Source organism: Cervus canadensis, chromosome X (genome assembly GCF_019320065.1).
Source record: "Cervus canadensis isolate Bull #8, Minnesota chromosome X, ASM1932006v1, whole genome shotgun sequence".
Classification (NCBI taxonomy): Eukaryota; Metazoa; Chordata; class Mammalia; order Artiodactyla; family Cervidae; genus Cervus; species Cervus canadensis.
In genome coordinates, this window is record NC_057419.1 from 26712461 (window position 1) to 26726037 (window position 13577).

The 13577-nt window shown below is 42.5% G+C and overlaps 1 protein-coding gene across 1 annotated transcript; it reads left to right on the forward strand.

Annotated features, from left to right (window-relative positions):
- Nucleotides 1–137: 137 nt before the first annotated feature.
- On the forward strand, nt 138–3207 carry SAT1 (spermidine/spermine N1-acetyltransferase 1). Its single transcript, XM_043457961.1, has 6 exons — nt 138–397; nt 624–675; nt 764–847; nt 2324–2425; nt 2518–2558; nt 2685–3207. Exons 1-6 carry the CDS (start codon nt 332–334, stop codon nt 2853–2855), a joined length of 516 nt encoding a protein of 171 aa, XP_043313896.1. The 5' UTR covers nt 138–331; the 3' UTR covers nt 2856–3207.
- The last annotated feature ends 10370 nt before the right edge of the window (nt 3208–13577 follow it).

Here is a 13577-nt window from a genome sequence, read left to right on the forward strand (position 1 = left end):
CCCGCGCGGGCCAGGTTCACACAGGCGCCCGGAAAAGGAGGAGGTGCCCGGAAGAGGGGGCGGTCGCGACCTCATTGGACGAGGCGCCTCCGCCTCACGTCCCGGGGCGGGGCTTCATCAGGCTAAAAAGCAGAGCGCCCGGCGGCCGGAACGCGCGCGGCTCCAGTTGCAGTGAGCGGCTTGTCTTACGTTGTTCGCCGAGGTTCGCCGGGTCATGGTGCCATCCTGACTGGGAAGAGGACGCTCCCGGGAGACGAATGAGGAACCACCTCCTCCTACTGTTCAAGTACAGGGGCCTGGTCCGCAAAGGGAAGAAAAGCAAAAGACGAAAATGGCTAAATTCGTGATCCGCCCGGCCACCGCTGGCGACTGCAGTGACATCCTGCGGCTGATCAAGGTAGCGGGAAGCGCGGGCTCCTCCCGAGGCGGAGTTGGGGTTCTTGTACCCCGCAGGTCCCCTTTTCTCCGTCTGTCTACCCACAGCCCCGGCCAGGCGGCGCCGCTCCCGACGAAACTCTGGGAACGAATCCCCGCCCCGCTCACCCCCTTCCCCCGAGCTGTCCGTGCCGGGGCCTCACTTAATTTTCTGCTTCTCCTCCTTTTTCTTATCTGCCTCAACCCAGGAATTGGCTAAATATGAATACATGGAAGAGCAAGTAATGTTAACTGAAAAAGGTAACGCGTCAGTGGCAGGGCGGGGGACGAGCGTCTGGGGGACGACTTTCACCGACTCCAGCACTGTCTCTGCTTCCCCTTCTTGCAGATCTGCTAGAAGACGGTTTCGGAGAGCACCCCTTCTACCACTGCTTAGTTGCAGAAGTGCCTAAGGAGCACCTGACTCCGGAAGGTAATCGCCCTGCCCTTCTAGAAGCCGAAGAGACCGAGTGTTGTGTAAGACGTAGAGTCCGCTCTGTAGAAGCACTGACAACACAGGCTGAAGTTACTTAACTGAGAAATTGGCCAGAAATAATAGCCAGCCAGTGTTCAAAGTACTGAAAAAAAAAAATAGATGTGCTGCACTTAATAATAGGGCGGGTTAAAAGAGCTCTTTAAGTATCAGTGCTGTGGAGACCCGGAAGAGTTTGAGCTGTTTATGTAAGTATCAGAATGCGGTGGAGACCCGGAAAAGTTAGGTATAAAGTCATTTGTTGTAAATTCAGTTTCATAAATGGTTCTTGTTTGACCCTAACGTAACCTTTTTTGTATCTGTGTTAAATTACATTTTTTTCTTTAATTTGTCCCAATCTTCAGGTTACAGTCTCTAGCTTCGCCATGTACATGGCCCTTCCGTGTACATGGATGGGCGGGGAGGTAACTAAAAGATCCTTTACACAATAAAGTAGATGATCATGATAAATGAGGTAAGGCCCTATTATCACACACTTAAAACACGGTAGATCAGAAGCTCCAATGTACTCGCTTCCTATTTGGGAAGGACTATAAGATGGCTAGAAAGTTTAATTTGAAACTTTTGCCTCCAATTGGAATTACAGACACCTATTAAGAGGAAGTCGGATGCTTTTTTCCTTTTTTTTCTTTGTTTTTTTTCTTTGTTGTTGCTGTTTTTCTTTCTGGTCATTGTTGAATGGCCAAAGTCAAAGCCAAAGGAGGAAGTTGTTGGGCCGGGTTGGGGGGTGATTAAGGTTTTTTTTTTGTTCTGAGGTCATTTCCTCCTGCTAGAAAAAAAAAATGAACAAAATACATAAGGGATGAGGTACTTTCCAGAGGTATATGGATGTTACATAATACCTGAGTACCTCTACTTCTTCCGACTTAAACACTGGGGAAAGCAAATTGAAAATGTGTGAATTGGAAGGCAAGTTCTGAAATTAAACCTTACTGTTTTGGCCTTATGTCCTGACCTTAAGGAAGCAGAGTTTCTAAACTACAAATACTTACTATTCTGAACTGCCGTGTAAACCTAATTTATTCCCAAGTCAACATACCAGTATATCAGTAGGATGTGAATAATGTGTGTGTTTAAGACCATAGCACTTTCACTCTGGCAAGTAATGAAAGCATTCTCACTTCCTGAGTGTGAGATCCAACAGATCGCCAAGTGGCCAGTCCATGGTTTTAGCCGGGCTTCAGCTAGCTCTAATGTGTGCTTTTTGTGAAAACATGTTCTAAGAATAGTGAGATCATCCAACAGTGACCTGGATTGCACTAGCCTAAAAGTCAGAAGATAGTCCGGTCCAATGGCTACTTATTTTTATAATACATGCATGTTTATTTTTTTAAACTTATGATAGGCTTCTGATTTTGCACCTACAACTTTGACAGATTGTTTTTCATCCATAACTCATGTGATACTCTATTACAGGACACAGCATTGTTGGTTTTGCCATGTACTATTTTACCTATGATCCATGGATCGGCAAACTGTTGTATCTTGAGGACTTCTTTGTGATGAGCGATTATAGAGGTATGGTTGAGTTCAGTGGGGGCACTCTAAAGAGAAATCGGGGCTTGAAGTCCTCAAAATGACTTTTAAAATGGTACTTCTCGTTCTTTTAGGCTTTGGCATAGGATCAGAAATTCTGAAGAAGCTAAGCCAGGTATGTCTTGGTGTTTGGTTTCCAAATTTGCAAGGGTTACTGGATTATTTGAAGGACTGAATTGAAATTGGGTCTTGGAAAGCAGGTGCGCTGTCACTGAGTTCATTTTCCTCTCCCATGTAACAGGTTGCAATGAAGTGTCGCTGCAGCAGCATGCACTTCTTGGTGGCAGAGTGGAATGAACCATCCATCAACTTCTACAAAAGAAGAGGTGCCTCTGATCTGTCCAGCGAAGAGGGATGGAGACTCTTCAAGATCGACAAGGAGTACTTGCTAAAAATGGCAGCAGAGGAGTGAGGAGTGCTGGTGTAGAAAATGACAGCTTCCATTCTATTTTAGAATAACTTCTCAACTTATCTTGCTTTCTCTCCTCTTTGTAGTGAAATAATAGAATGAGCACCCATTCCAAAGCTTTATTACCAGTGGCGTTGTTGCATGTTTGAAATAAGGTCTGTTTAAGATGGCAATCTTGTATACAGGTTGGAGTCAGATTTCTCTTTTAACATCTTTTGATAAACAACAGGTGGTATGATAATGTCTATGAAAAAAACTTCATTCTTGTGAGTCATTTAAATGTGTACAATGTACACACTGGTACTTAGAGTTTCTGTTTTGATTCCTTTTTTTAATAAAGTACCCTTTGATTTAATTATCTGGTTTAAGCATTTCTACTGATTCTTTATTTCTTAGTCATTTTTCTTGCTTTTGAGTGCAAAATAAAAATGCCCAAGAAACAGGATAACTTTACAATTTTTAAAAAAGAGTTTTTAATCCAGTCTAAAGTGTCTGATGGTCAGGAGCTGTGTTGTGCCTGTATTCCCAATGTCTAGAAAGAAGCCAGTTGAATCCCAAGGTTTTATATGTAGCAACATATAAAATATGACTTTCTACTGATGACACTGTACACTTAACCCAACAGAATTTTCAAAAGCTTAGAAACTGAGGCCCCACAGTTAAAAAGCCCATTTGTTACACCAGTAAAAGAGGTGGGAATGGGATTCTGAAACACTGGAAATTGGGAGGAAAAAACATCTTGTTCACAACAACCTCATCCCACACAAAACACTAGGCTGAAGGGAAAGTAGATCATTTTGTTAGGAAGGAAAATTCCACATTTTTATAGGAACATGGTAAACTAAAAGGCTGGAGTAACAGGCTGGAGTTGGACACAGGTACCAGTCAGGGAAATCACCATCCTATTTGGAGGACAAGTTTCTGGAACTGTCATAACACCATGGACATCTATGCAGAGAAACCACAGGAGTGGTTAAAGCTGCTGGGGATGGGGTGAGAAGTAGCTAAGACCTTTCTCCAGGACTGAAGATTAAACTTCCAAAGAGGGCTGAGGAGGAGACAGATAGGTGAACTCCTTTTTATTACTCATGACGTTGACCTAAATTCCTAAAGCCACTAATTCCCACAATAATGAACATGTTAGTTAATAATCACTGTACTGATTTCCAAGATGAATCTTTTCCAAAAGAATTCATCAGATAACTGAAAAGCAGTACTTGGTATCTTCTTTCTGTGTTCTCCAGGAAATAAATACTGGGCTTCTCACTCAAAGGATTTTGGCCTGCATCCCTTGGTTTCAGTCTTTAGTGGCTTCCTAAATTAGAAGGCAGCCATATATACAAGTAGGGTCCTGTACTGTATTTAACAGGAGAGCCTTGGGATTTATTGGTAGCTTAGAAAGTATGTCATGAAAACAGGATTAGAGTCAATTTTCAACCAGGGTCCTGCTAGGCTGGCAAGTAACTATAGGAGATAAATGCTGGCAAGCATGAAAAGGGTTAATGAAACACAAGGAGCTTTGTGGGGAAAGAAGACATTTTGAAAATTGTGTTTTGGAAAGTGGGCCTCTTTGAGGAAAACAACTACATGCTGACTGTGGTTAAATATGTGAATAAATTAGATTAACCAAGGGAGTTACAATATAACTCTTTGTTTTCTCATCCTGCTTAGAGCTTAGCCCTAAAGGCCCAGTGTTGTCACCATGAAAGCTTTTATGAAGTTTTCGTGTCCACTTTAAAGAAGTCCCTTAAGTTTAAAACTTAGAAACTGACATACCACAGCATCAGCCCACTGAATGTTCAACTCTTGTTACAAAGACACCCGTTTAAAAACAACTGAAAACAAATCTGCAAAGCTTGAAATCACCAGGCAAGTAAGAAAGCATGTTCCAGGGAAATCAAAGGGCATAAAAAACAATGATAAATCTGAAAAAGTGGCAGGGTTCAGGGAGAGACTCCAGGTAAGCAAGACTTCTGTAAAAATAACTTTAAAATTACTGTTTTACTAATATGTTATGCCTAACATCATTTGGGGAGAATAGTATTTCGGGCCTAAGAACTTGCCAGTTCTTACATAAGAATATTTTCTGGTTTTCACTGAGTAGTTTAAGAAAATAACTCTTATTTGCTAAGTTTATTATCTCCCTTAAAAGAATAAAATAATAATTCTTGATACAACTAAAACAGGAAGTGGCTAGGTCTATCCACACATAGGCTCAGGAGACATCCAGCCACCAACCTGATTGATTATAGGGTCAATAGTAGAGGGACGGTCTGTCATGGTCCAAACCAGAGCCCAAAATCATCAGCTGTGTAGATTTCACCAGGCAGCCTTTCTAGGGAAAGAAAGTGGAGTCTTCTTCACAGAAATGCACAACCAACAATTTGGAAGAAACCTAAGGTCTCATACCCACTCTACAAAGTACTGTGAGTCCCCAGCAGGGCCTAGAATGATGACACATCTCTGCTCCTTGAGGCAAGGGGCTGCTCAGCAGCAACTGAGGGAGCTGGTCAGGCCCTGGGAGGCCCAGCCTCCTGTTCAGAATCTGCAGGTGGCCATGTCTGCTCCCAAGATTCTGTTTACTTAACTGGCCTCATCTTTGTCTCCCTGTTTCATCATGTCTTTCTGAGGATGGACATGTCAGGGTGACTGTTTTATTCTCATCCCTTTTCTTTGTGCTGCTGGTCCAGGTTTCAACCTAGTCAGCCGTCACCCACAACCCAGGCTGACAGGCCCACACCCTTATGGAGCCCACTCCACCCCCACCCCCATCCTTGCCATCATTGTCTTTGTTGCCTCTTCTATCAAAGGCCACTAACTGCACTTCCTTGCAAGGTTCTCCCAGCACCCTCTTGACCCTGTCACTTCTCTTTCTTGGGGCTCACATCGACCCAGCAAATGTTTTTAGTAGCTTCCACATGGTTATCAACATAATAGTTCGTAAAAGCTAACGTTAGTAAGTACTCACCAGGAACCAGGCATTCCATTTGACGCTTTGTACAGTCATGATGTCATCTAATTCTCACGAACATCCTGTGAGGTAGATACTATTATTAGTTTCTTTTTATAATGAGAAACTAACCCTCAGAGAGGTTAAGTTGCCTAAGGCCACACAGCTAGGCCTGGGAATCAAACTCCAAACCAAATTTCTCAAACCCCTGGGGGTTCACTGGCACATTCTCTCTCAGAATGATTGAATTTGGTGTTTCTTTTGGATTATAAAGAATAATCAGTACAGTTGGCCCTCAGTATCCGAGGGGGATTTTGGAATTTTTTTTCCAAATATTTTCCATTCACTGTTACTTGAATCCAATGATGCAGAACTCACAGATAAGGCAGAGCCAAGTGTATAAGCATTTTCTGGATCCTTGAAATCAGTAGTGCTCAGTACTGGCTGCACAGGACAATCACCTAGAAAGCTTTTAAGCAATACTAATGCCCCACCCTGAGAGAATCTTAATTTAATTATTTCTTAATGTGCATTCCAAAGTAAAGCCAGGGCTGATGGCCACTGAGCTAGTCCCAGCCACAATTGTGAGGACAACCACTTCTGTCTGTGTTTATGCTGCTTGCCTTGATACCCCATCATTAACAGTGAACTCTTGCCAAGCAAAGACCAAGTAAAGTCACATCACACCTCACGACCCTGGAGAATTTTTAGATAAAAATGGCGAGAGAATTGTGTCAGCCAACTGCATACAGTGCTGAAACTGAAAACTGCCAGCAATACCATGCTCCTTTGCAAGCAGTCACTTGCATTTCAGCAAAACATCTTCCCTCACATTAAATCAGTGTTGCTCACTTGAGTTTTTTTGGTAGTTTTGTTTGTATTTGACTTGAAAATGTATATGGTTTCACAGCTATATAGGAGCCAGGAACATAAAATGTCCATGTCTAGCTGTAGGGCTACAGTAAGTAATATAATAATTTTGAAAGCAGGGAGGCTCAAGAGGGATGGGATATATGCATACATAATATAGCTGATACACTTTGTTGTACAGCAGAAATTAACACAACATTATAAAGCATTCATACTCCAATACAAGTAATTTAAAATACTCATATTTAAGAAAAGATAATTTCAATCACCACTGGGGCTCTGTAAGAATCCTTTCCTTTAAAAGGGATCCAAGTCACCCAAGTTGGAGAAACACTGCTGTGACCATAATGCAATACTGCCTACTTCTGATTGGTTAAAAAATAAAAGGCCAAAAAAAATAAAAATAAAAATAAAAGGCCAGTGGCATCAGAGGGAAGACTTTACCCACCGAGCTCCAATGTGATCAGATTTAGGCTTGATTTACAGCAAAAATATTTCATAGATAATATGCTTTTTTTTCCATCAAGAGGCATATAACATTTGATTATCTCTTTTTGTGATGCTAGCAGTCAACGATGTCAATACCGAAATTCACTGGGAATTTCAAAATGTGGTATTCTTATCATTCCTTCTTCATTCCTTAGCTAAAATACTTCTATAAAAAGAACTTTCTCCTCTCTTGTATTTTGTTGCCATGAAGTACAATTCACCCAGAGAAAGCATGATACATGCTTGATCCTTATTATTTACTAGATTGGAAAAGAATGGATTGGCTTTCTGGCATCTTCCAATTAGGTTTTCTTCCCCCAAGTACCTTTATTAACTCATGGACTTGAAACATTTCCTGTGTCTTAAATCATTGACATTATTTTTCTAACTGAAGCTCAGACTGCTTTAATTGTCCAGTGAGAGCTTCTTCAAGTTGGCCTCAGAATCCATTGCCCATGACCCCAGAAGCCTTTGTTAGCTTCCTGGCTTTTAAGATATCCCAGGTTCATCTTGTATATTTCTCAGCCCAGACCTGACATTAGTTCAGTTGAGTTCAGTTCAGTTGCTCATTCGTGTCTGACTCTGCAACCCCATGGACTGTAGCACGCCAGGCCTCCCTGTCCATCATCAAGTCCTGGATCCTACTCAAACTCATGTCCATCGCATTGGTGATGCCATCCAACCATCTCATCCTCTGTCATCCTCTTCTCCTCCCGCCTTCAATCTTGCTCAGCATCGGGGTCTTTTCCAATGAGTGGGGTCTTTTCCAATGAGTCGGCTCTTCACATCAGGCAGCCAAAGTATTGGAGTTTCAGCTTCAGCATCAGTCCTTCCAATGAATATTCAGGACTGATTTCCTTTAGGATTGACTGGTTGGATCTTCTTGCAGTCTAAGGGACTCTCAAGAGTCTTCTCCAACACCACAGTTCAAAAGCATCAATTCTTTGGCACTCAACTTTCTTTATAGTCCAACTCCTGCATCCATACATGACTACTGGAAAAACCATAGCTTTGACTAGATGGACCTTTGTTGGCAAAGTAATGTCTCTGCTTTTTAATATACTGTCTAGGTTGGTCATAGCATTTCTTTCAAGGAGCAAGCGTCTTTTAATTTCATGGCTGCAGTCACCATCTGCAGTGATTTGGGAGCCCAAAAAAATAAAGTCTGTCACTGTTTCCATTGTTTCCCCATCTATTTGCCATGAAGTGATGGGACCAGATGCCATGATCTTAGTTTTCTAAATGTTGAGTTTTAAGTCAACTTTTTCACTCTCTCATTTTCATCAAGAGGCTCCTGACATCAATGGTGAGGTAATCCTGAGCTTCTGAGGTTTCCAGGAAGCAACATTTACTGAGAGTAGTGGTCACAGTTCTGTCCTGACAATGCCGTGGACACAGCAGACTGGTGGCATTCACCTCCAGCTTGGCTCAGGGAGCCTTCCACCAGCTGTGTGGCCCAGGGCTGTCTTCTTCCACCTGGGTATTTATCCTGCTTTCTTTCATCCAGTGAATCAATAACAAAAAACAACAAAAGTGGTTACAAAACAGCTAAATCCACAACAACAATGATACTTGTTTGCAGAGCAACACCATCCATCCAGAGGCAGTTTGGGTCTGGTGGAAATAACACTCCACTTGGAGGCAAAGGAAACTAAATTTGATCCTGGCTCTTCTTCATTCGTAGGTATAAAAAAAATTTCGTTTACAGAACTAAAAATAAACTACCTCCTAGCTGCTATGAGGACTAAATAAGACTATGACTGTGGAAGTGCAGGATGTACATGATTAATATATTCTACATGAAATACTTAAGAGTCACCCCATGTTGAGCCTCTACTATGTGTCAGATACCACAATTTTGTTATTTCATTCATCTTCATAACAGTGGCAGAATATGCCACCTCAAAACATGCTGCTTTGGCATAAGGATTATTTTGAGCTAAAGGCACTTGAAAAACAACAGATGCATGAAGGGCATTCCAATCTCTTTTTTTTTTTTCATTCTGAAAACAGGAGATAACACTCCCAAGTGAAAGATGCCTTCCTGTCCCAGGAGAAAAGAAACATTCTTCACCTGGGAGTTAAGGCCCACTGTTAGCCTTCTTTCTATATATTTCAGTTACTTCTCCACAATTACCCCTCTTTGTCCAATCTGTTGGAAAAGCATTCAGGTTCTGCTACCTCTTTGGTGTTCATTTCCTTATGAGGGCTCTCCCCTGCCCTGTCACTGTAAAACATATTCAGTCAATATGTGTGCTTTTTCCCCTGTCGATCTGTTTTATGTTAATTAAATTCTCAGGCCCAGCCAAAAACAACAAGAGGGTAAAGGTCATGTTTGCCTTCCCTACATAGGTTCCTGTGGTGCGCCAGTGAGCCAGCTGGGGTTAGGGAGAAGCCTTGAACTATAGACTTTGCTGATTAACAGGGTGTAAATATTTCCACCAAGGCTGATTTCAAGCTACCAAGGGCTTTAACCACTGGCTTGCAAAATTTTTGAATGTTTAACAGGAGGCCCTCCCAAGCCAGTAGGAGCAGGCTTCAGCACACCAATGAATCAGGCCCATTTCAAAGATGAGAAAAGGGAAGTTTAGAGAGGTTAAGCAATTTGCATTCACTGCAGGGGGTGCAGGTCTGGGCTGTTAACCCAGGCTGTGCCTCCACAAACATGTGCTTTCACATCCCTGGCCCTTCTCGAAGCAGCTGATCTACACTCTTTGACCTTGGATTTACGTATTTATCTATGCTTTTGGCATAGCAGTGTGACCAAAAATGTCTACCTCCTTGACCGTCAACATCCCAGGAGCAGGGACCATGTCCCACGATTTTTATATCTTCAGAGTCTCTCATTCCACGCATGGCATGCAATAGGCATTTAACAAACATTCATGAAAAAAATGGAATCAACCAGCCCCAGTCTGGGGGGACACTGAGAGACAGAATCGATTCTAATGTCATGCTTTCCCTGTAACAGGTATCCATATTGAGAGTTAGAATTTAATGGGGGGAAGAAGCAAGCTGATAATTATAGGGCACTTTCTACGTTCCACATGATATACATGGATTATGTCATTTAATCCTTAAAACAAAGCCAGCCTTTTGTGTATGAGGAAGGCAAGGTATAGGGGTGAAACAACTTGTTCTGTTTATACAACCAGAAGGCAATGGGGTTGAGATTTGAACTGGACAGCCGGGCCCCAGACACACCTCACAAACCACAACTCATTGTCTAGTTTAACCATGCACGGTGGCCTTGAGTCATTAATACTGGTGGTGCTTGGGGACAGAGTGTTTCTTTGTCACCTGGAAAGGGTCTTGCCTGTGCTTAGATTAGTTGTGGAGGAGCCGGGGGAGAGTGGGATTGCCATCAACTGCTCCCTGCCTCAACACTTCCTGGCCAGTTCCGTGAGAAAATGAGACTTTTCTGCAGAGGACCAGCTTCAGGGCAAGGCAAGTGGTTCAGGAACCATCCCACTTCACTTTCTCTTCCTCAAAGTATATACAAGTTCTGCTACTAGAAACAAACATTTGCTCTCCTAAATTTTCCACACGGGCCTCCAAGGAGTTGAAAAACAAAAATCATTTTCCAGTTTCTCTGGCTTCAAGCCTGATTCCGGACGTGATCCAACACTAATCACCATCCAAATGACTGTCAGTGAGAGGGTGGCTATGTACTCTGGCAGATAGTACTGAGGCAGTCTTGTGCAATGTTGTTACAGCATTATGTTATAATTACACCCCGGCCTTGTTTCCTGCACATCTCGCAGATGCTTATCCACCAACGGGGTGTTAGCTGACAATCACTCTAAACAAGCCTGGACAGAAGAAATAATAGCGGTCACCCTGAGGAACTTCTGAAAGAATATATAACTAATATTCTAGAATGTTCGGCCAGCTCAATATTCCCTTACAGACAGGTCATACATCAGGCAGCATTTCTACCTTTTCCTGCACTGTGTTTGACCTCTCTCTGTGCTCTCTTGTCTTGTCCAGAACAACATCACTAACTCCTCTCTATCTTGAAACATGGAGACTTAAACATGAAACACTGGAGGAAATTCTTACAATCCCTCAGTCCCTACCCCACCACCACGCCACCTCCCAGAGGAGCTAAAATCTTAAGGAGTGGCTGTTTGTTATCACTGCTAAGGAGTGGGCTGCCTACCCACAGTCCTGCAGCTCCTCCCCTGGGATGGGAGAAATAGACTTCTATTGGTCATGGACGCTAGACCTGACCAGATGGAACTCTCAGGAAATGTTCCCACCGAAATCCAGGGAAGTAGAGAAGAGGAAGTTCCCGAGGGAAGAATCTAGGTGGTGGTGTGTGTAGTTTGCATTCCTGTCTGTGTTTTAAGAGGTTTCCAAGCAGGTTTTAATTAACCTCCACCTGAAACTTGCTAAACAAGTTTTGCAACCCAGGTTGTTGTGTTAGTATTTTTCTGGGTGCATTGTCCTGCGTTTGAATTTCATGAAGTTTATTATTCTTTCTACCTAGAACTCAATGAAAAAAAAAGCAAGCTGTATGTTTTCAAATCTAGGTATTTCCTGGTAATGGCTTGTAGGAAAGAATGAGATTTGGATTGAGAAAAGAAGTGAAAATTTAACAAGTGATAAGACAAAACTGAAAGCACTGTTTTTTAAGAACATGCCTTTCTTCCAATGAAAAATACACAATCTTTTGGGTCCAATGATAATTATTTGAGACTTCGTTTTGAAAACAAACCTTTAAGTTTCAGAGGCTCCAACATCTAGGGGAGAAACAGAATAGTTTCTGATTTTTCCTAGTTTACTAGTTTTTTCAGAAACTAAAGCACAATGCGATCTTTCTGCAATAACCACTGAATAATAATCACTCTGTCCCAAAGGAACCACTGAGAAGAATGAGTTTTGAGGACACTTGGACAGATGCAGGCTGCTGCCTCAGGTGCCTCTGTTCCAGAACCCAAAGTATAATCTCTTGATATGATCTCTGATAAATCACTCTCTACAATCATTTATATAAGCCTTTGCCCCAAGTCACAAAGAGTCAGACACAACTGAGCAACTGAACCAAACTGAGGTATATGAGAACTTTCAGGTGACTTGAGTTTTAGGAACTTGCTTTCCAAACCTCAAATCCATATATACTCTTTCTGGAAAGAATCTGCTTGACAATGCCCCTGGAGTAACAAGGTCATGCTCGTGTGGTTCTTTAGCATCTCCTCTTTTATAATAGCCTTCTTGTACTTCTTGGCTTCCCTGGTAGCTCAGACAATAAAGAATCCACCTGCAATGCCGGAGACCTGGGTTTGATCCCTGGGTTGGGAAGATTCCTCTGGGGGTGGGCATAGCAACCCACTCCAGTATTCTTGCCTGGAGAATCCCCACGGACAGAGGAGTCTGGTGGGCTACAGTCCATAGGGTCGCAGAGTTGGATATGACCAAGCGACTAACACTTTCACTTTTCTTGCACTTGAATACAAAAATGTGTATCCCTCATCTACACTGAATCTTAGCAGAGTGTGTTACCTCAAAGTGTAAAAACCTCTGGGCTCCAAACCAAAGAATTCAGCAATGTATAGTGTTCCAGAGGGAAGAGTTTCCTGAGAATTAAGCCTGGGTCAGGGAGGAAAAAGAAATTTTTTCTCTACCTTTCTAGGTTCTTGGCTGAGATTCCCCTGTAATAAAAGATTACCAAGAGATAAATAAACAGAAGTTTAATACATGTACACTACTGTATACCTAGGAAAACTAAGTAACTCTCCAAAATGGCCCAAACCACAACCTTCAATACCATCTCTAGCTAAACCCAAAAGAAAGATGTTGGGGTGGGGCGGGGTTTCCCTGGAGGCTCAGTGGTCAAGAATCCACCTGTCAATGCAGGAGGCATGGGTTCAATCCCTGATCTAGGAAGATCTCACATGCTGCAGAGCAACTAAACCTGTGTGCCACAACTACTGAGCCTGTGCCCTAGAGCCCGCACTCCACAATGAGAGAAGCCACCGCCACGAGAAGCCCATGCACCTCTACTAGAGAGTGGCCTCCACTCGCCGCAACTAGAGAAAAGTGTGCACAGCAGCAAAGACCCAGCACAACCAAAAATAAATAAATAAAATTATATATAAACACAGAAAGATGTTAGGGGAGAGGAGAGCTGGTTACAGATGGTGACCAGGAAAAGCACAGTAAACAAGGGTAAGGCAGATTTAAGTTGTTGCCTTCTCTATTGATAGAGGTTCTAGAGATTTAGACATTTTCTTCTTCCTGGTACAGAGACAGAAACACCCTTACAAATGGAGATTTCTAAGTGTAAATGTCTCTTACAAAAGGATAATTTCTATTTGGTATTCAGAGTTTCTCCTGGGTCTGCTCGTTTTTAAAAATAACTAACCTAAAATAATCTCATGCCAAAGAGGCATGTTGGGAGGGAGGGATATTCT